The sequence below is a fragment of the Sapajus apella genome, unplaced genomic scaffold (assembly GCF_009761245.1).
Source record: "Sapajus apella isolate SASKATOON/1434 unplaced genomic scaffold, GSC_monkey_1.0 scaffold6, whole genome shotgun sequence".
NCBI classification, from domain to species: Eukaryota; Metazoa; Chordata; class Mammalia; order Primates; family Cebidae; genus Sapajus; species Sapajus apella.
In genome coordinates this window covers 69,449,545-69,470,418 of record NW_022436946.1, presented here as the reverse complement: position 1 = coordinate 69,470,418, position 20,874 = coordinate 69,449,545, and the positions used below count along the sequence as shown (strand labels likewise).

General features: G+C 38.6%; 1 protein-coding gene across 7 annotated transcripts in view; it reads right to left on the bottom strand.

Annotated features, from left to right (window-relative positions):
- The window catches only part of HMGN3 (high mobility group nucleosomal binding domain 3), a 29,644-nt gene extending 19,769 nt beyond the window's left edge, over positions 1-9,875 (bottom strand). For all 7 annotated transcript variants that reach the window (XR_004268007.1, XM_032275453.1, XM_032275454.1 and 4 more), the window contains exon 1: positions 8,673-9,875. Coding sequence is in view for 6 of the 7 variants with exons in the window: in XM_032275453.1 (XP_032131344.1) it covers positions 8,673-9,056 (384 nt within the window). In the remaining variant the exon portion in view is untranslated. The remainder of the gene's footprint in view (positions 1-8,672) is intronic.
- Positions 9,876-20,874: the final 10,999 nt, after the last annotated feature.

The following is a 20,874-nucleotide window of genomic DNA, read 5'->3' as shown; positions in this document are numbered from 1 at the left end:
ATAAGATCTATAAACTTCGGTGGAATAAAGCACATTTACCAATAAAAAGCAAGAAAGTAAAGAACAAAATAAAGTTACTGAAATACCTAGAAGACTTCATGGTAATAATGCTCCTCTCTTACCAAGAACAGGACTGGACCCTGAGGCCAGCCTTAGGGCAGAATCACAAATAATAATGCCTTGTTGGGTAACTTTCTATGACCGGCACCTAGAAACCATGGCACCAGCCTATATTGTAATAAAGACATTTTAAACAAGTGAATACTCTTGTTTGCATAACTCTTGATTCCTCCTCATTTCATTCATTAGGTACTGCAGTTAAAAATACATGCAATTATTAGAAATAAACATATACATGAAGTATTATGGTGTGATGGTTAACAGCAAAATTTCTGAGTAAAACAGCTTGGTCAGAATGCTGGTTCTATCACTTCCTAGCTATGTGACCCATAGGAAATTTCTTAATCTCACTAAATCCCAATATTTTCCCCTGTGTTTGAGAAAGCTGCAGGGCTCACTGATTAAGACCACAGGCTCTGCAGCCATACATCAGAAGTGAAATCCCAACTCAGTCATTCCTTATCACAGGTGCTTTGAGGAAGTCTGTTAACCACTTGGTGCTTCAATTTTCTCATACGTAAAATGAGAACGGGAAGAGGACACAAGTTACTGGGTGGTTGGAAGAATTAACATTATTAATATAAAGTGCTAAGAACAGCCTGACTCATAGAAAAAGACCTCTCTTAACTGTGAGATGAAATTGCCTCATTGAACTGTTGTGAGAATAAAATGAAATTATAGTATAATACTTCCCATACATTTGAATTAAATGTAAATAATTTCACATAAATTTATTTAAACTCAGGTACATTATGAATATAAAACACTTAGGTCTGGTACATCCAGGCATTCAATAAATAGCTCAATTTTTAAATTAATTCAATTTTAATAGTAGTAAGTATATTTGTGTTAATTACTGACATACATTTCTCTTAAAATATTACAGTTTGGAGCCAATTTTGAAATTTAAAACTACTTTTCCATCTTCCTACTTCTGAATGTGTATATAATTTACTTTATGTGTGACTGAATACGTATTTACCTTGGGCATATCTAAATAGCCCTGTTTCTGGACATGCCCACAAGGTAGAATAATACTGGATTCAATAAATACCTTGACCAAGAATCCATGATTTGACTGAATTCTTCTAAGAAGACAGTGAAATGTACAATAAATAAGTAACCAGTGAAAAGGAATTCAACATTTTTATTTTGTTTGTTAACTTCGACAGTGATTTTTAAATTACTCAGGAGACTAACATCATATTTCAACACTCTAGGTACTGTGAAAGCAGACAGCTTAAATGATGTTTATTTCAGTCACCATTTCCAAATTGTGCCCTGCAGGAAACTGGAATATATTTAACTCTGGTGTAAACAAAAGCAACATTTTAGGAGAAAAATATAGGAAAAGAGGACCACTTGGTAACTGATCTTTCAAGGGAATTTTAATGTCATATGAAGATATTTTTAAGCATATTTTTTTCCGTGAGAAAAATCAACCATGTAGAAATGCACAAGATTAAAGCTTATACTCTTTGAAAAACACTCCATTTGTTATTTGGTGGTTGAACATGTATTCCTACAATTGCAGTGAATTCGACATCAGGGTAGGATCTACTTGCTCCCTCACTGTGTACACCATTTGTCATCCCACAAAGTGGAGGCATGGTGCTGTTAGAAGCCTGTTGTTCCACTGTGGTTCTCATAATAATTAAAAAGCTCATCATCACATCAAATATCCATTGATTGTTTTACACATACCAGGCACTGGGTTAGGTTCTTTGCATTCACCATCTCAATTAATTCTCATAATATTGCAATGAAATAGAGCATATCATTACTCCCATTTTAAAGATGAGAAAACTGACTCTTAGAGAATTCGGAACTTAGCAACTTAGGGAGAGGTTAAGGGATCTACCATAGATCATATAGCTAATAAACAGCAAATGCCAGAACCATACTGGAGTTGTCCCCACTATATGAAATGATTAAACCTACTTACAATGAAATGATTAAACTTATTACTTCCTTCCTCTGAAAACAATTTATTCATCCCTTTGTTTTACAAATATTTACACTACCTGTGCTAGGTGCTATGGGGGATGAAAGGAAGATCAGAGCCATGAATGACTTCACAGTAAAGTCAAAATAGGATTACAAAACAAAATTAATTAAAAAATAGGCAATCAATCAAGTAACTTGTGCTGATATAGAAACATGGTGCCAGACAACTTCTGAAACACAACAGGGTGGTTAAAAGCTATAACCCCTGACCCTTTTAACCAAACACTCTTTCACAGTGTTTCTTCTTTGGACAGTCAGCCTGGCTAAACCTTTGAATGTTCACTGCTCATAGCTTCTCTTGTGGCTCATTATCACTTTCTTCTATGAATTGTAAATACTTGTGTATGTGTTCTACCTATCCCATTAGATTGAATAATTCTTAAAAACAAGGGCACTTACTCATTTGAGTTGAAAAAAACAGTAATTTTTCATTTAATTTCCCAAGGTGATGATATCTTGCATAAAGATGATGCCCAATGAATGTTTAACATGGAGTGAATGAATAATTAAATATTAAATGTACAACCCTACCATTTTGGAGCCTTTACTCAAATATAGATTCCATATCAATATTTAACTCAATTAAATGCAGCATGCATTTATGGATGTCAGGCCCTTTCATATTCAGACACGGAAACTCAATATTGCTAAGAAAGCAATTCTTTCCAAACTGATTTTTAGATTCAATTCAATCTCTATCAAAATAATGGCAGGCTTTTTTTTTTTTTTTTTTGTAGAAATATATAAGGTGATTCTAAAATTTACACAAAAACATAAAAGACCAAATAGCCAGAAACAATTTTGGGAAAGAAGTAACAAAAAGTGAAAAATTGACATTACAGATTTTAAATCTTAATATAAAACCATAGTTATCAAGATATCAAGATAGGGTAGCTTTTCCGTCCTTTTGAGACAGGGTCTCACTCTGTTGCCCAGGCTGGAGTGTAGTGGCGCAATCTCGGCTCACAGCAGCTTCAACCTCCAGGGCTAAAGAGATCCTCCAGCCTCAGCTTCCTGAGCAGCTGCCACTACAGGTGCACCCCATCACGCCCAGCTAATTTTTAAATTTTTTGTAGAGATGAGGTCTTGCTATGTTGCCCAAGCTGGTCTCAAACTCCTGACCTCAAGTGATCCTCCTGTCTCAGCCTCTCAAAATGTTGGGATTACAGGTGTGAGCCACTGCGACTACCCAAGATAATGTAGTACTGGTATAAGAACAGACATACAGATCATAGAACATAATTGAGTGTCCAGAAATAAAATTTTACATTTATGACAGAGTTTCAACAAAGGTGACTAGGCAATTCAGTGGAGAAAGGATGGTCTTTTCAACAAATGGTGCTGAGATCATTGGATTTCTACAGTAAAAAAATAAATTTAAACCCTAATCTCATACCATACAAAAAATTAACTCAAAATGGATCACATACCTAAATATAAGGGTTAAAAGTATAAAACCTCTAGGAGAAAATATCCATAACCTTGAATTAGGCAAAGATTTATTAGATATAATACGAAATGGATTTCATCAAAATTTAAAACTTGTTCTTCAAAAGACACCATTAAGAAAAAAAAAATTTTAAGTCACAAACTGGGAGAATATAACTACCAGTCATATTTACGATAAGAGACTTCTATCTCAGATATATAAAAAACTCTTACAAATCAATAAGACAACCCAATTAAAAATGGGCAAAATATCTGAATAGACATTTCACATATGATATACATGATGCTAGTAAACACACGAAAAGATGCTTATTGTTAGTAGTTATTATAGAACTATAAATGAAAATTCATTAGGATGTCTATAAGCAAAAAATGAACAATATCAATTATGACCAAGTATGTTGGAACTAGAACTCATGCACTCTGGAAAACAGTTTGCAGGTTCCTTAAAATGTTAAACGTTGACTTTCATACCACCCACCAGTTCTACTCTTAGAAATCTTCTCAAGAGAAATGAAAATACATGTTCATGCAATAACTTACATACAAATATTCACGGCAGCATTATTTATAGTAGTTCTAACCTGGAACAATCCAAATGTCCATCAACTTGTGAAAGGATAAACAAAAAGTAGTACATCCATACAATGAAACACTACTGGACGATAAAAAAAGAATGATGTAATGATACATTCTACAACACATAGTGATCTCAAAGACATTATGCTAAGTAAAAAAAATCAGTCATAAAAGACTATACATTGTATCATTTCTTTTATATAAAACTTCCAGAAATATTTATCTAGAGACAGCAAAAGTAGATTAGTGCCTGGGGCTAGGCTGGCAGTGGGGATTGGCTATAAACTCCATGAGGGACCTTTGTGGAATGATGGAAATGTTTCAAAACTGGATTATGATAATGGTTGCACAACTTTATACTTTACTAAAAATATCTGAATGGATGAATGGACTTTACAATAAGTAAACAATACTTCAATAAATGCTTTAATTTAGAGTGCTGAGTGGCTATGTCCCTCAGCACTAGCCAATACCTACTTTTAATCTTTTTTTAAACCAGATTGGTTATTTAAAAAAAATTACATCTCATTATTCTTAATAGTGTACATTTCTTTGATTTCTAGTAAAACTAACATTTGTGTCTACTTAGTCTTCGTTATTTTCCTATAAAGATATACATCTTTTCCATAAGGAAATGTGGGATGCTATCTTTTTAAAATAGCAAACCTTTTTTCAGTATATGTGGTACAAACATTTATTCCCAGTTTTTCATAAATTTAAAATTTTTGTTAACAGTTTTTTTTTTGCCATCTTGAAATATTCATTTTCATGTAGCCAAATTTATCTGTGTTTTCATTTACAGTTTCTGTTTTTGGTGTTATGACAAGTAATATTCTTTTCAAAATTAACTATCACAAAACTCGATCACTGTTAGTTAAGCATCCCCTGTGCTAATAAGTCCAATGCCACTGCTACTGGGCCTTCCATTTCAAGGAAACAGATAAAAATCTAATTTCGAATTTCAAACCTAGAGGCAGATGGGCTTTCCTTCCTTAAATCTTTATTTTAAGTGTCAAGAGACATGACCGTTTACATGCCAAATTCATGGAAAATTGCTTCATTAGAGAATTTCTGATGTGATACGTTAGACATTTAAAATAGTTCTAGTGATAAGGAACTGGAAACTATTAACTAAAAGAAAGATGTAAAAATGTATTTCCTGTTGCTAATCATGCCAGGACTGTGATTCTAGGTCTTGTTGTCTGATGTCTTTGTAGAATATCAAATCATCACATAACAACATGACCACTGTGGGCATTTGTGGATGTCTGACCAGAACAGTCTAGAGCTCAGTCACTCATTGTCTCACTACCACCTGAGTCCATGAATGTTATCATTTCCTTTGTAATTCCACTCATCCACCACCCGTTACCTGATACAGGAAACTCACCTTTATTTACATCTCACAAACTTAGAGATTAATATGCACTGAAGAACTCTTCACTAAGTGCTGTATTACTTCACAAAATACTATAGTATTTATAAGAAACCATTTGACTTAATGTAGCTATGATTATCACACACAAAGACACACATGAAACTTACAAAGAAATGTCATGAGAACATTTTAATATTAATGCAGATGGTATTACAGCCCTGAAGTTGCATAACTGAGGGCTGGTCATGTTAAGATACAATCAGGAGACACATCTGAATACTGGGTAACCAAAAATGACTCTGACTTCTTCTTTGTATATTTGAGTTATACCCACACTTTTAAGGCCAGCCCAAAGTTAACTTTCTTTCCTTATCTTTCCTACTGCTTGTGGAATCTATAACTACACATTCTGGAACATATACACAGTCTTATGTTATTCAACTGTTTTGTGCCTGCTAGTCTTACCACCTTATTAAACACAAGCTCCAAGAAGGCAAAAACAGTATGTTCCTGTAGCATTAAAACAGGGCTAGGATTCCAGATGTTTTCATTGACTTCATCTGTCCCACTTCTTGCTCTGCAGAACAACTTACTTAAATGCTCATTAAATAACATTTCTTGATTTCTAGGAAAAGTTGATCCATCGGGCTACGAAGGCAAAAAAAAAAAAAAAAAGTACTATGGGGACATTTTAAAAGTTTCGTAGAGCAGACAGTTCTTTAGTCAAGAAAAATATTGTGTAGTATGTAAATGCTTTGGCAATTACCCCAGCTTTAAAGATGTTGAAGAGCTATGCATGGATTGTCTCCAATTCTTTTTTGTATCTAAGCAGGCTTTACCTAATGACAGTAGTTTCTTGCATAAGTTCCACTGAACTTTAGGATTCCATGAGGCTGCTCCAATATTTGACTGACAGATGGGCTGGCAATGATCACTGTGTTTAATCTGAGGTTGTTCTTGCTCAGGTGCCAACTGAGGTCTTTAGGCTTTAGCTATAAACGGAAAGCCTTCCTATTAATCAAGGAGAAGTTTTCCATCACTGGAGAACACTCTGATGTCCTGAAGGATGACACATAGGTGCCTGTACAGAATTTAGCCCCTAGTCTTAGGCTTACTGGCTAGCTTATGCATGGGGGTTCCCTGCCTTCCAAAGAAATAAAACCATAATTGTTATTTTAGTGCTCTTTTCTTCTTCCCTCCCTCCCCTTGAGAGAGGTAGACAGTTCCCCTATAAGAATAATGGTTTCAGCAACTCTGGCCCTTGAATAAACAGCTATGAAGGGTTCCATCATCAGGGTCCATTATATATAAAGTGTGCACACCTAACCTACTGTTTATGTAAACATGTTAATAATTCCCAGGAAAAAAAGATGGCCCCCAGCTCACTTACTCTGTAACCCATATCTTGATTAGTTCCTTTATGGGAAAGCCTCTACTAGCATTCCTAACCCATCATAAACCCTCAGTCAAAATGATGACAATGGTGACATCATTTAATATTCTAATTCTAGTAAAACAGGGCTAGGAAATACTTTCATAAAATGTAAGTTTAAATAATAAATCTCAAGCATTAGTCTTCTTAATAGGCCATCTGTCTTCTTACACTGGGAGTACATTTGGATTTCCTAAACTCCTCTTGACCCACCTTTTCCTAAATGAGTACATAATGGGTGAGAATAAGACTTTGGCATCTATAGTATCCGATCAAATCTTTACTAGTAGTTATTGGTTGGTGAGATGCAGGACAATTTATTTCTTTAAGTCTCAGTTGAATGGGGATAACACTGCTCACGGTGTTTTGAGAATTAAATGAGATAATGCAAGTCAAATTCTGCATAGCGTGTTGTGCACACAGTATGTGCACAACAAACTAAGAGTTTTAAACACTTTCAATTACTATTATTTTTAAAAAATGGAGTAGGAAGCAAGTTTCCACCCAATTCTCAGTAATAACATAAGGGAAAAGCTTCTGAGTTTTTTAAACTTCAGTATTTTAAAGTAATGCAGTCACTCACACACACAAATTAGTCCATGGTCTTTGATAAAACAGGATATTAGGTATAATTTTCCTTCGAACTGAATACCCACACTCGTTGACACAGTTGGAAACACTGAGGCTGGCGGTGGGAGGATGCAAAGCACTTGCTCAGGAACCAGCCATCACACATTGGTTTCTCAGGGAGGAGGAAAGCCTTCCCTTCCTTCCCTGGGAAAGTCGCAGCCCCACCCCGAGGCAGATTTGTGTCTCGAAACGTGGTAGTCGGCGTCCGGGGCCTGCGCAGAAGCGGACAGTCAGCAAGGGGTGGAAGATGGGACAAAAATGACTCCAGTTTGCTTTACACGCAGAGGAGCGGACAGCGCACGGACCCCGCCTTCCCCAACTGAGTGTGGGTTCCAGTCACTGGGGAGGACCTGTTGGCCCCCTGACCTTGGACGAGCCATATTGGATACTGCGGCGCTGTCCCGCCTTCCACGCTGCCAACTCCGCTGCTCTCGCCGTGAAGCGCGGGTAGGTCCAAGCCGCCAGGCCCCGCCTCGCCGGCCCCAGTCCTGATTGACACTGGAGTTGGTACATACGGGTCTGCCGCGGAGGCGAGCAGGAGGGTGAGCGCTATTTTAAACATGGCTTTCTGTCTCCCTTAGCCTCGGAGCCACCACGGCGGCGCAGCCAGCCACAAGCGCAGCCAGCCGCGGGCGCAGCCGCATGGGAATAATCCCAACATCTGCCCGATTTATTTTCTTCCCCCTCCCTATGTTTGGACGTGTTTTTCTCCCCTCTCTGTTTTTCCTTCACACTAATTCGCTACCTGGCAGTTTGCAAAGAGGAAACTCCCCTTCGGAATGGAAAGCCGCTTTTGCGTCTTGTTGTACGGGGAAACCATTCCAGCAAGAATGAGTTCAAAAAGAGGGGAAACCGCGTCACTGGAGAGAAAGTAACATTCAGAGATCGACGAGGACAGAGGGAGGGGGAGAGGGAGAGAGGGATGTCTGCAACAGGCATCTAAAAACAAGTGTGGAGGAGCAGAGATTCCCAGTCCCCCGGTTACTACCGCGCGCGTTCTGCGCAAGCCATTGCAATGCCAGGATTCACTGTAAGCACAATTTTAAGGCCTTTTAAATCTTTTTTGGTAAGACTTACCTTTCTCTTCGGCATAATGACTATGTCGGTGAAGCAAAAAGTAAAGCAACCGGCTGGAACTGCTGGCGCTGCCGCTGGATGCTGCCTCTGCTGCTGCAGCTGCTCACACGCAGGGCACGGCGTAGCCCGGCCTCTTCGACCTGCACCTCCGCGGCTCCCTCCGGGGGCCCTCTGCTCGCCTCCCTGCTGCTCCAATGAGGAGCCCCGCCACCCGGCCGCGAGGCCCCATTGGCCGAGGCAACGTTCTAAATTCCACGAGGGCACGCCCACCTCCGCGCGCGGTACGCGCTGTTGTAGTTTCCACTTCACCGAAAAATCTGCCTGGCGACTGAGCATGCCCAGTTCAACTAGCAGCCCCCAGGCCACACACTCCTGAAGGTTCATTGTTTCTCTGCTCTCTCTTGGAGATTGTAAGAGTAAGAACAGTGTGTGCCTTCATAGGAAGGAAAAAGTGTAACAATGAACACGTAAACTTTATAATGTAAGTAGATACACACCAGGTACTTTATACATTTCCTACCCATAAAGACTTTTAATGAGTGTTACATGATGGGGACCTGTAAAGAGTGGGAAGGTACTCTGTTCTGGAAGAGCGTGGCAACCTCTAAAGGTCTCAGTTTCCTCTTCTAGATATGCAGTGACAGCAGTCCCTAAAATAACTTAGCTCTAATTTTCTAAAATATGTGATTATAAATCACTCACTAATAAGGCCAACTTCAAACTAGATGTGAAGAGGAATAGAACATGTTTATTATGGAAATTAGGAAAAGAAAGAACAAGATAAAAACTGATTGTTTTATATTTGAGACATATATTTGAATCACACCTGTCATGTTACACCTTATACATAATGTTTCTTAACGTTCTGCAAGGCATAAAATGAGCATTGCAAAAATACTTCTGAATTCATTTTATGAGACCAGATTTACTCTGCTATCAAAACCAGTGAAAGACTTCAAAAGAAAAGAGAGTTACAGACCAATATCTCTCATAAAATAGACATAAGAGTCATGAACAAAATTTTAGTAAATGAAACTCAACAACATTTAAAGGGACAATGCATCATGACCTGTGGGGCTTATCTTGGGAATGCAAAGTTGCTTTTTTAATATCTGAGAATCAATCGATATAATTTTCAGAATTAATAGAATAAAGGGGGAAAACAATCATTTTAGCAGATGCATGGAAAGTGCTACTTGAATGGGTAAGCTAATTGTGATGAACACATACAGTGGAATACTACTCAGCAATAAAAAGGAATAAATTTTCCTACATGGGTGAATATCAGAAACAAAATTCTGCATGAAAGATGTCAACTACAAAAGATCACAATGAATGACCTCATTCATATGAAATTATAGAAAAAGCAAAATTGGGCAAAGTTAGTTTCAGAATCAGCAGGCAAAGCTCACATCTGTCGAAGCCTTTTATAAATATGGCTAAATCCACTTTGGTAACACGGAGGCTGCAAATATGTATTAAAAATATCTTCAAAGAATGAAGTTTAATATTTCACTTTTTCTTTAGTAATTTTCAGAATAAATTAATTGATCTAGCATACCCCAGAGGTAGTTAATGACTTTCTTTTTTGGAACATCTTTATGAACTCATGGATTTTTATATATTTGGTGTGCATCAGTGTATTGCTATCATTATTATTACCTTTTTAATGCTCATGTTACCATATCTTTAACCAATGCATGCCTCTTCAAATTAGTGCCTGTGTTCTTTTGACAGGATCCCAACTATTTTTGATAGATTCCCTGTTCTCAGACATTCAGTGAATGACAATAGTATACTCAAACAAACTAAGATAAAAACCAGTTGCCTAGAGCTAGATAAAAGTTTACAAGTTAATAATTTTACCATTAAAATAATATTTATAATGAAGATTTCTTGCAAGAGATTAGTCTGCCAAGTGCTTGATAGTTAAAAAAAGAAAAAGTCAGTGAAAATATTTTTAATAAGATATGTGTGAGAAAGATACTGAGTAGCACTTGCAATCTGGATGGCTATGTTTCTTTATGGAGACGGAAAAGTGCCACATCAAAGGTAGTGGCTTCTTTGTTAATTTTTTTCAAAACCAAACAGTCCGATCAACAACAGCAAACAAAATTGTAAATGTTTTTGCTGCACATAATAAAAATTATCCAATGAAACTGAAGCTTGCTTGTTGGATAATGAAAGTTTACTGTGGGGACCTTGAGTCCTTGGAACCTTTAGTTCCTTTACAAGTTATGAAAATAACAGTTTTGGTTGAAAAACAACAGCATCGCTTATCTTTCCTTTGATGTAGATTGCACCTGTCTGAGCACTACTCTAGGAAATGAAGTGTTCTCCTTTGTACCTTGAGTAGCCTTCAGGATCTGGGAAAGTCAACACAAACCTCTACTGGTGGCCCTGGAGGTAAGAGGAGTAGGCAAAGTGAATGATTTGGCGGATACCTAGAATTCTAGGCTAAGAGATAAAGACATCTGGGCAGAAATGAGCATGTCACATACAAGACAGTGAGGAGGTCACGCTGGTAAGAAGTACAGACTCATTTATTTATTCCATTGAGCATTTCTACTACTTTGGAATATCAGCCTCTAAGACAGTAAAAGTAGGATGCATATGCTATAACTAAGATAGACATGGATAAATTGAGTTACTAAGAAAGAAAGAAGAAAAAAATAGTGAACAAACTTGTTTTCCAATTCCAGCTCCTCTCCTCTTTTTTCCTACTCAAAACTATTGGAACTGTACACCTACTCCACATATTTCAAACAGCAGAGCAAAAGCATTTATAGTGTCATGACTATCATTAAGGAAGAGAAAGAGACAGAGAGAGACATTGACAGACACAAACACACACACATACACAGAGTGAGAAAGAATGAGAGAGAGAGAGAAAGAAAGAGAGAAGGGAAGGATACGAAAAGCAAAGAAAGGGCCAAGCAAAGAAAATGTCAAGAGTGTATTTCACATGGTAAAGGCAAATAATCTTTCATAAGATAATTGTTTCTATATGTGCTCATATAAACACATGAAGAACACATACATGTATGTGTGTGCATTGGATTGTGACATGAAATATATATTTTAGTATGGTGTTGATCAAAAAAATTGAATGCCACTGCCAATGAATCTTGTGGATCTTTGGCATTCCAAAAAATGCTTAATATTAAAATTGCTTTAGAGGTAGGATCTCAGTCTGCTGCCCCAGGCTGGCATGCAGTGGCACAATCATAGCTCACTGAACCTCAGACTGCTGGGCTAAAGAGATCCTTCTGCCTCAGCCCCCTGAGTAGCCATGTAAGCCACCACACCAGGCTTGAGAGGAAGTTTTCAAAGGAGAGAATAATTTGCAAATCACCTCCCTTTTGATTCTCTTTTCCTCCTTTAGGCACACATAGACGGGCTCCCTTAGGCTTTTGCTGTAAGTAATGACAAATTACTAGAGAGGTCAGATCTAGAATCTACATATTGTTGCTTCTGATAGTTGCAACTGTACATCTACTTTGCATTTTTCAGACAGCAGGACAAAAAAAATGATAGTCATGACTCTTGTTAAGGAAAAGAGACAAAAACATAGAGACAGAAACATAGACACACACACACACACAAACACAGACAGACAGAGGGAGAGACAGAGGGATAAAGGAAGAGAGGAGAAAAGTGAAAATGATAGTGTGTTGCTTCTAATAGTTTGTAATTCCAGATTAAGTTACTATTCTTCCATAAATAGGCCAAAAAAATTACACAGTGAAGAATTCAGGTGTGTAACAAAACAACATCAAAAATAACAAATAAGAGGTGGCAAAAGGATATTTTGTTTGTATTTTCTAGTCAAATCTCTACTTTGATTGGGTGCTAACTTTTGAAGAGCCCAAGGTTAGTTTTTACAAAACAAGGAGAGTCCAAGAGCCAATGGTCCCAAATCCAATAAGCAGCCTGATAACAGTGCAGATCCCCAGGCCACAACCCCATGGTATTAAATGGCTAGGCTTGGGAATCTGCATTTTCAAATGAGCTTTTCATGTGTTGATTACACTATAATTTGGGAATTCTAGACTAGGCCCTTGCTCTCAACAAATATTTGCTGAAGGCTGCTACTTAGATTCTGATGACAGATATCTACAAAAGCTTTTGGACTTCTTAACACACTTGTGGAGCAGGAGCATAATTCTGTGAGTGAAACTTGCCCTGCAGACCTCACCTTGTGCTTTTGCTCTATCTCAGTTTTGCTGGGCACAGCCTGCTTACTTCACATTCTTCCTCTTCTCTAGTTGCAAGAAACCTAAAGAATGATTAAAAACTCCACACATCCGGATACCTAGAAAAGTCCATTCTTCTTCCCAGGCAGCCCTCTAGGCAGCTCCTTTGGCCCACATGAAATGAAAATTCCTGACCCCAAATCCTCAAAGGGAACATACCTTGGCCAAAGCCCCACAAGCCACACCCTTTCAAGGCTAAATGTTAGTGATTACATAAGCATATCTCAACCATATTAATAACAAGAGGAGTCAGGGTATTCTGTGACCTTCCAAGGAACTCACTCTTTGTTTTCCCAGCCTTAGATCAAATTAATATTTGTGAAGATTCTTTACCCCAGGTATGTTTTACACAGTTTTCCCACCGCTGGTACTTTTCAGGTTCAATCTCTTTGGTATTTACCTCTCCTTCTTGCTCCTGCTGCTTAAGCTCACAGGAGTGTGATTAATTTGCTCTTTATAGCTACCAAATGACTATTTGGGGATGAATTAGATATGATCAGTGGCTAGAACCAGGGATTGGACCACACTGGTTTAGCCATTCCTTTCTGTCAGATTGTTAGCATGGCTGGTGCCAAGAGCCATCTAGGCTCAAGGAGGTGAAAAGGTTAAGGGAAGGAAATCCCCAAAGTTCATAGTGAGGACACAGCAAAGTAAGGACTCCATCCCATCCCATTAGGTAAAAAGCCACACGCTGCAAGGTGCCAAAAACCAGTTAGTGGTTGTTGCAGAGCCCTCCAACTGAATTGCACATTCTCAGTGCCAATACACTCTCGAATACAACCACACCCTCTTCTCTAAGCTATCAATTTTGACTACCCATTTTTTGTGTCTTCTACATTTTCTTCAAATCTCAGAATCCCTGGGAGCTTGTAAAGAACATCCCTGTCACTACTTCCAAGGGTCCTGCCTTTCAGAGATACCATACCATTTTCCTTTTCTCAACGAAAGCAAGAAAATGCTGGTTTGGGGAAATGAGAATCTAATGAATCATTCTGAAAACTACCATATAGCAACTGGAGATGATTTTCAGGTTGGTTTGGTTAATAACTATTATAGTTCTCAAGCACTAAGAAAGCGTTAGCCAATAAAATGAGTTTGGCCAGGTCACAATGAATTCTAGCCACCAGGCAATAAATTTTTGTCCAGGAGTGGAAAACTAGCCTGTAAATGTGCCATAATCTTCAAGGCTGCTTATCTGCATAGGGTTTTTGTTGTTTTTAAAGCATAGGATTTTGCTACTCCTACAAAAAATCTCTCATCCTTTTCCACCTTCTCATTCCCATTCCCACTTCTGCTCTCTGGAATTGTAAGCAAATGGATTCTTTTTCTCCCCCCATGACTAAATAATCCAATTTACTTCTTAACATGTCAAAAAAATTTTTAAGTTTTAACCATTTTAAAAATAAATGCTCATCAAAAAGTTTGGAATTTGCAGTCAAAAGCATGAATTCAAATCTCAAGCTACTGAGCTACCACCACACTACTCAACCTCTTTGAATCCTGGTTTCCTTATTGTAAAATGAAAAAAATAATGTCTAGTCAAGGTAGATATTGCTAGTTACCTGCCCAATATTCACGCTAGCTTTCTTCTTACTAACAGAATTCTGATTTGGGCAATAGGCCTGGTCAAAACAAAACAAAACAATCTTCAGTTCCTCCAACTCCCTGGCAGATAGAGGTTGCTATGTGACACCTTTGGGGCTAATGAAATGTATGCGGAAGTCACAAGGTGGTTGTTTAAACACCGCCAAATAACAGGGCAAACCTAGCCAGGCAACTAGCTGCCTTGTGCCTTTGTTCTTTCTCTCCTTTGATCCTGGAAGTTACTAACAGTGTCCGGAAGTAGAACAGCCGTCTATGTCCAAAAAGAGAAGGGTCACAGTTAAGGATGAAAGAGCACAAAGGCAGGCCTTGAGGTCTCTGTAGTGGCCCCAGATTGCCCAGCTTTAGTCTACCTTTAACGTTTGGAAAATAAACACCACGTTTGATCAAGCCACTTTAGGTGGATGTCTGTAATGTGAAGCTGAATACTATCCCTAACTGATACACTGTTTCATGGAACTGGTGTGAAAATTGAAGATGATAAACCACCAAACTATGGGAATGTGCATATGCCTGAAGGATGATGCTTAACATATTTTGTTTGAAGCAATTATATTATACTCCCCCTAAAATGATAAAAGAGAGCACAGAAAATATTTAACTTTTCCTGAATCCCTAAGGTCCTGATTATGAACAGTTAGCATAAATCTCTTAAAATTACTTTGAAGTAGGCAGGGATAAAAATGATTAAAAGAAGTATTTTATTGTTGCCATAGAACGTGGTGCTACATAATATGGCCTATTGCTATGTTGTACCAATGTAAGTGCTGGATTGTTGCTCATGTGCCTCCCTACACTCCAGACTCTGGAGTTCCCACTGCAGCTAGGGTTCTGGATGTAATCTGCATTTGGCTAATTAGATGCACTAGCATGACGTATAGACAGTGGAGGTTAGGAAGAGGCCACACTTTTGCTATATCTTCTGTGTCTGCTACTTCCATTTTTCCTAAAACGACATCAGCAAAGATCCCAGGCACTAGCACTGTGGGTTCGGAGAGGCACGTCTCCTTGTGTTCACTCTGTAGCAAGTGAGGTATGGTCTGAAATTGGCAGAGATGGGGCTTGATGATTGGGAAAGTATTTTTATTCTTATACAGTCCTGATACTAGTGGATTCCTGCTTGCAAAAGAGACATCGCTCCTTTGACAACCTTGTTCTGAGTGTGACTTTGGGAGACTTTTCTGAAAGTTCAACCCACAGTCTGGCTCTTTAGTCCTCTGAGCTATCCCATAAGCTATTGAATCTTTGAAACCCTTTTTCCTTAAATTAGATAGAGTGGGTTCTGTTCTCTACAACTGAATCCAGAACTACAGAGCTTCCTTTAGTGTTGCTTACCAAATCTTTCCGGCTTTCAGAGACACGCTTGGGTAGGTTTAATGGCTCATGCTTGTAATCCTAGCACTTTGGGAGGCCAAGGTGGGTGGATTGCTTGAGCCCAGGAATTTAAGACTAACCTGGCAACATGGTGAAACCCCATCTCTACCAAGAAAAACCCCACAAATATTAGCCGGGCATGGTGGCATGTGCATGTAGTCCCAGTACTCAGGAGGCTTAGGTGGGAGAATCGCTTGAGCCAGGGAGGTTGTGGAGGTTGTAGTGAGATGAGATCATGTCACTGCCCTTCAGCTTGGGTGACAGAGTCCAACCCTGTCTCTAAAACAAAACAAAAAACTCTACAGAACCACAAAAGCTATACATTCTCCTCTCACTGGAGCTAATTATAGAAACAGATGTTGATACGGAGATTGCCCATGTGTGTCTTTCAGTGATCACAATGAACAGAACCCTTTGAAGACCACCCCCTACAATGGACATAGAGCTATCAAAGCTGGAAGTGAACCTTTTATTTAAGCTGCTGAGATTGAGGGAAATTTGTTTCCACAGGATTATCTATCTTGTCCTGAAATGATAGAACTTAGAACCTAAGAGAAAGGTGCTGCTTTAATAATAAAACAAACCCTAAAATACGAGGCATTGGCTTAACAGCTGGTCAGAGGAATCAAGCAAACTATTACTGAATCCTGGAAGAATGCAAATTCATTTCTCTAGGGGGGGAAATTTGCTAAGACTATTGCCTAATTTGAAGGCAAAAGGCATATCTAACCTTAGGGAAGAGGTTGAAAACAGATTATCATTATTGTTTATTGTTTATTATCAACTGTAGTTAATTAGATATTATAAGAAAAAATATATGTTCAGAGAAGACTTGGTCAGTTTGTAAGAACCAATGAAACAGAGAATCTACAACGTTAAAAACTTACAAGGTTGGAAAAGGCACCTGCTTCTCAGTCTAAATAATGAAAGGTAAAATTGATCCTTTGAGCAACAAAAGCACATTGGAACTCAGCTTTGTGGCAAGGATCAGGTCACTGATTGTGAATTAGGGCGTGGTGCCCAGTAATTCCTTCAATTAGACCAAATGGCCCAGAATGACTTAAATTGGTTCATGGGAAAAGGTATAGCTGTCACTGCTAGGCACAAGAAACCCATAACTGGGAGAGAGGAGACAGAGGGAGAAGAGGGAAGAGGGAGGGAAAACAGAAGTGCTGGGGCAAGAAAACACAGAAGTATGGCAAAGAAATATGTCTAGAAAGGAAACATGGGAGTAAGTCAGAAGACAACCAAGGCTAATTTTGTAAGATAGTTTTACTGCTAAACAAAGGCTCTAACCTGGATTAAACGTGATTGTTGCAATTTGATACTTAACATAGCTGTTGGACTCTCCAACAATGATAGGCAGGAAGCAGGCTGAGAAAGCTGGTCAGTTTTCTAAAACAGACATATCTTCAGTGCCTATTCAAACAAGCCTGAAAGAGGACTTTCCTAAAAGGAGAATCCAAGAGTCATGGAGATCAGTGGACAGGGGAGCTCCTTTTAGGAAATCCAGCCTATTCAAGGAACGTTTCCAGTAGGGAGTTTAAAACATCTGCCAAGTCTAAAAATTGTTACAGGCCAACGACTGCCATAAGTTTCCCATTCTTCCACTTTATAATGTGAGTATTTATTGAAGGTATCTTGACTCTGCTCTACCACTGGATAATGTGTGAGTGGGAGGTGAGAGGGCCAGGTCTCTGGATCAAAAGGAGATACACACACACCTGTTTTACAGACTCCTTCACATTATCCCCTCACATAAAGACTACCACGCATCATCCAGGGATCCAGGGTTTTGAAGTTGACGCTATCAATGAGACTTTTGAGTTATCTTCCCTCGGAGGAAAGTAAAGAATGCATTTTATATGTGGGAAGGAAGATGAAGGAAGTATTTCATGCCCCGAAGTGAAGACTGTAATAATCATTACTACTATTCACCATATATTTCTGCTTTACTCCTTCATGACAGTATTATACTTCCCTTCCCCATCTTTAAAAGGTAGGTATAACTAGGTAACTTGCATTGGCTAATTAAATGTGAACAGAAGTGATGTGTGTCTTTTCTGAGCATCATTCTTTTTTACTGTGGCAAAAAACACATAAAATTGACCATCTTAGCCATTTTTAGTATGTAGTTCAGTAGTGTAAAGTATATTCTCATTGTTGTGAAGTTGATCTCCAAAACCTTTTCATCTTGCAAATCTTAAAACTCTATACCCATCAAACAACTTCCCTTTTCCACCTCCTCCAGCCCCTGGTAACCACCATTCTTCTTTCTGTGTCTATGCATTTTACTATTTTATGTCCCTCATGTAAGTTAAATCATACAGTATTGGTATTTTGAGTGGTTTTTCTCACTTAGTGTAATGTCCTCAAAGTCCACCCACGTTGTAGTATGTAACAGAATTTCCTCCATTTTTGGAGGCTGGGTAATACTCTATTATATGAATATACCACATTTTATTTATGTGTTCATCCATCAGTGGACATTTGGGTTGCTTCTACCTCTTGGCTACTGTGAATAGTGTTGCTATGCTGAGCACCATCATTAAGAGCCAGTGGGTGATTCACTATACTACCCCCATCTTTTATTTATTTATTGCATTTTAGGTTTTGGGGTACATGTGAAGAACATGCAAGATTGTTGCATAGGTACACACATGACAGTGTGATTTGCTGCCTTCCTCCCCATCACCTATATCTGGCATTTCTCCCCATGCTATCTCTCCCCAACTCCCCACCCCCTGCTGTCTCTCTCCTATTTCCCTTCGACAGACCCCAGTGTGTGATGCTCCCCTCCTTGTGTCCATGTGTTCTCATTGTTCAACACCCACCTATGAGTGAGAACATGCACTGTTTGATTTTCTGTTCTTGTGTCAGTTTGCTGAGAATGATGGTTTCCAGGTTCATCCATGTCCCTAAAAAGTACACGAACTCATCATTTTTTATGGCTGCATAGTATTCCATGGTATATATGTGCCACATTTTCCCTATCCAGTCTATCATAGATGACTGCCCCTGTCTTTCGCTGCCATGAGCAAGGAATCATATGCAAAGATGGGCTTCTCTCCACCTGGGCTTTTGAATTATCAAAATGAGCACAGCTCCCAGCTGACCCAAGATGGACATGTAGAGTGAATGAGAAGTAAGACTTTGCTGTTTTGAAGCCATAGAGATTTGGGAATCCTTTTTCTTTTCCTAGTGAAAACTGCTAAGGTTTCAAAATTAAAACTTGACTCTTCCAAAGTTTGCAGAGAACTTTGATCAGAGTCTCCCATAATGGAGAAAGCTGATGTGTTTGAGCCCTGTAATTTTCTTGTCTCCTTACACCTTCTTCTTGAGCTTGTGGGGGTGGGAGGGTAAGATGGATGGCCATATCCATAGCTTCCCCTTCTTTAACTGGCCAAAGTCTGGAGAAATCGCAAATCCTGTTTTCTCGTTCCTCATCCATTTATCTCTTTTTCTGTACTCTAAATTGGAAACTTCATTGCACTCTGTATTTGGTAGGATTAGCTTTGGTTGTCAGTATCAAAACCGCCAAGTAACAATGGCTAGGAAAATAGAGTTAATATTTTCCCTCACATTAAAAACACAGGGTTGACATAGTGGTTCCACAACTAACTGGGACACACTCTTCTGTCTCATTACTCTTTCACCTTCATTATGCACTTGTATCTTAGTTAAAGATGTCTAATCCACTTTCATTCCTCACATGTGTGTTTTGGCCAGCAGGAAGGATAAAAGATAAAGAAAGGCCCTTCCTCTTTAAAGGCAACTTCCAGAAGCTGCATATATCACTTTCATTTACATCCCATCATAGAATTTAGTCACATCAAAGGAAGTGGAGAAACAGGGACTTTATTCTGTGCAGTGATATTCCAGGTCTTTAGTAATGACATGAATATTTATAGTGATATTCCCAGTTTTTAGTAAATACTTGTGATGAAGAAAGAACATTGATATTGAAGTATAATTAGCTATGGTAGGTAGAATAATTGTCCCCCAAAGATGTCTACATCCTAATACTAGAATGTTTCTGTAAATACATTATCTTTCATGGGAAAAAGGTTTTTGCATATATGATTAAGGTAAGAACCTTTAGACAGGCAGATTATCCAGGTAGGCCCAATCTAATCACATAGATTCTTAAAAGCAGATAATTTTTCCAAACTGTGGTCAGAAGGGAGCTAAAATGAGGGTCAGAGATTCCATTTGAAAAGGACTCAACCCACCATTGCTGGCTTTGAAGATGAAGAAAGGGAACCATTAGCCAAGGAATGTAGGTGGCCTTTAGAAACAGGAAAATGCAAGGATATAGACTTTCTCCTAGGCTCTCCAGAAAGGAACTCAGACCAGCTAACACCTAATCTTAGCCCAGTGAGGTCCAGGCTTCTAATCTATAAAATTGAAAGATAATAAGTTTTTATTATCTTTCAATTATTTCAAGATAATAAGTGTCAAAATTCTAGTCTATAAAATTGAAAGATAATAAATTTTTATTGTTTAAGCCAGGAGTCCCCAATCCTCTGGCCATGGGTCTGTGGCCTGTTATCTGTTCATTCGTCTGTTATCTGTTAGGAAGTGGGCCGCACAGCAGGAGATGAGTGGCGAGTGAGCATTACTGCCTGAGCTCCACCTCCTGTCAGATGTGTGGTGGCATTAGGTTCTCACAGGAGCATAAGCCCTACTGTGAACTGCATATGTGAGGGATCTAGCTGCATACTCCTTATGAGAATCTAATGCCTGATGATCTGAGTTGGAACAGTTTCATCTTGAAGCCATCTCCCACCCCACCTCTGAGTCTGTGGAAAAATTGTCTTCCACAAAACTGGTCCCTGATGCCTAAAAGGTTGGGGACCACTGGTTTAAGTCACTAAGTTTATGACAATTTGTTATAATAGCAATAAAAAAAAAATACATTAGCAGCTTCAGCCACAGTGCCTTCCACTTTGGCCACCCAAATATCTGCA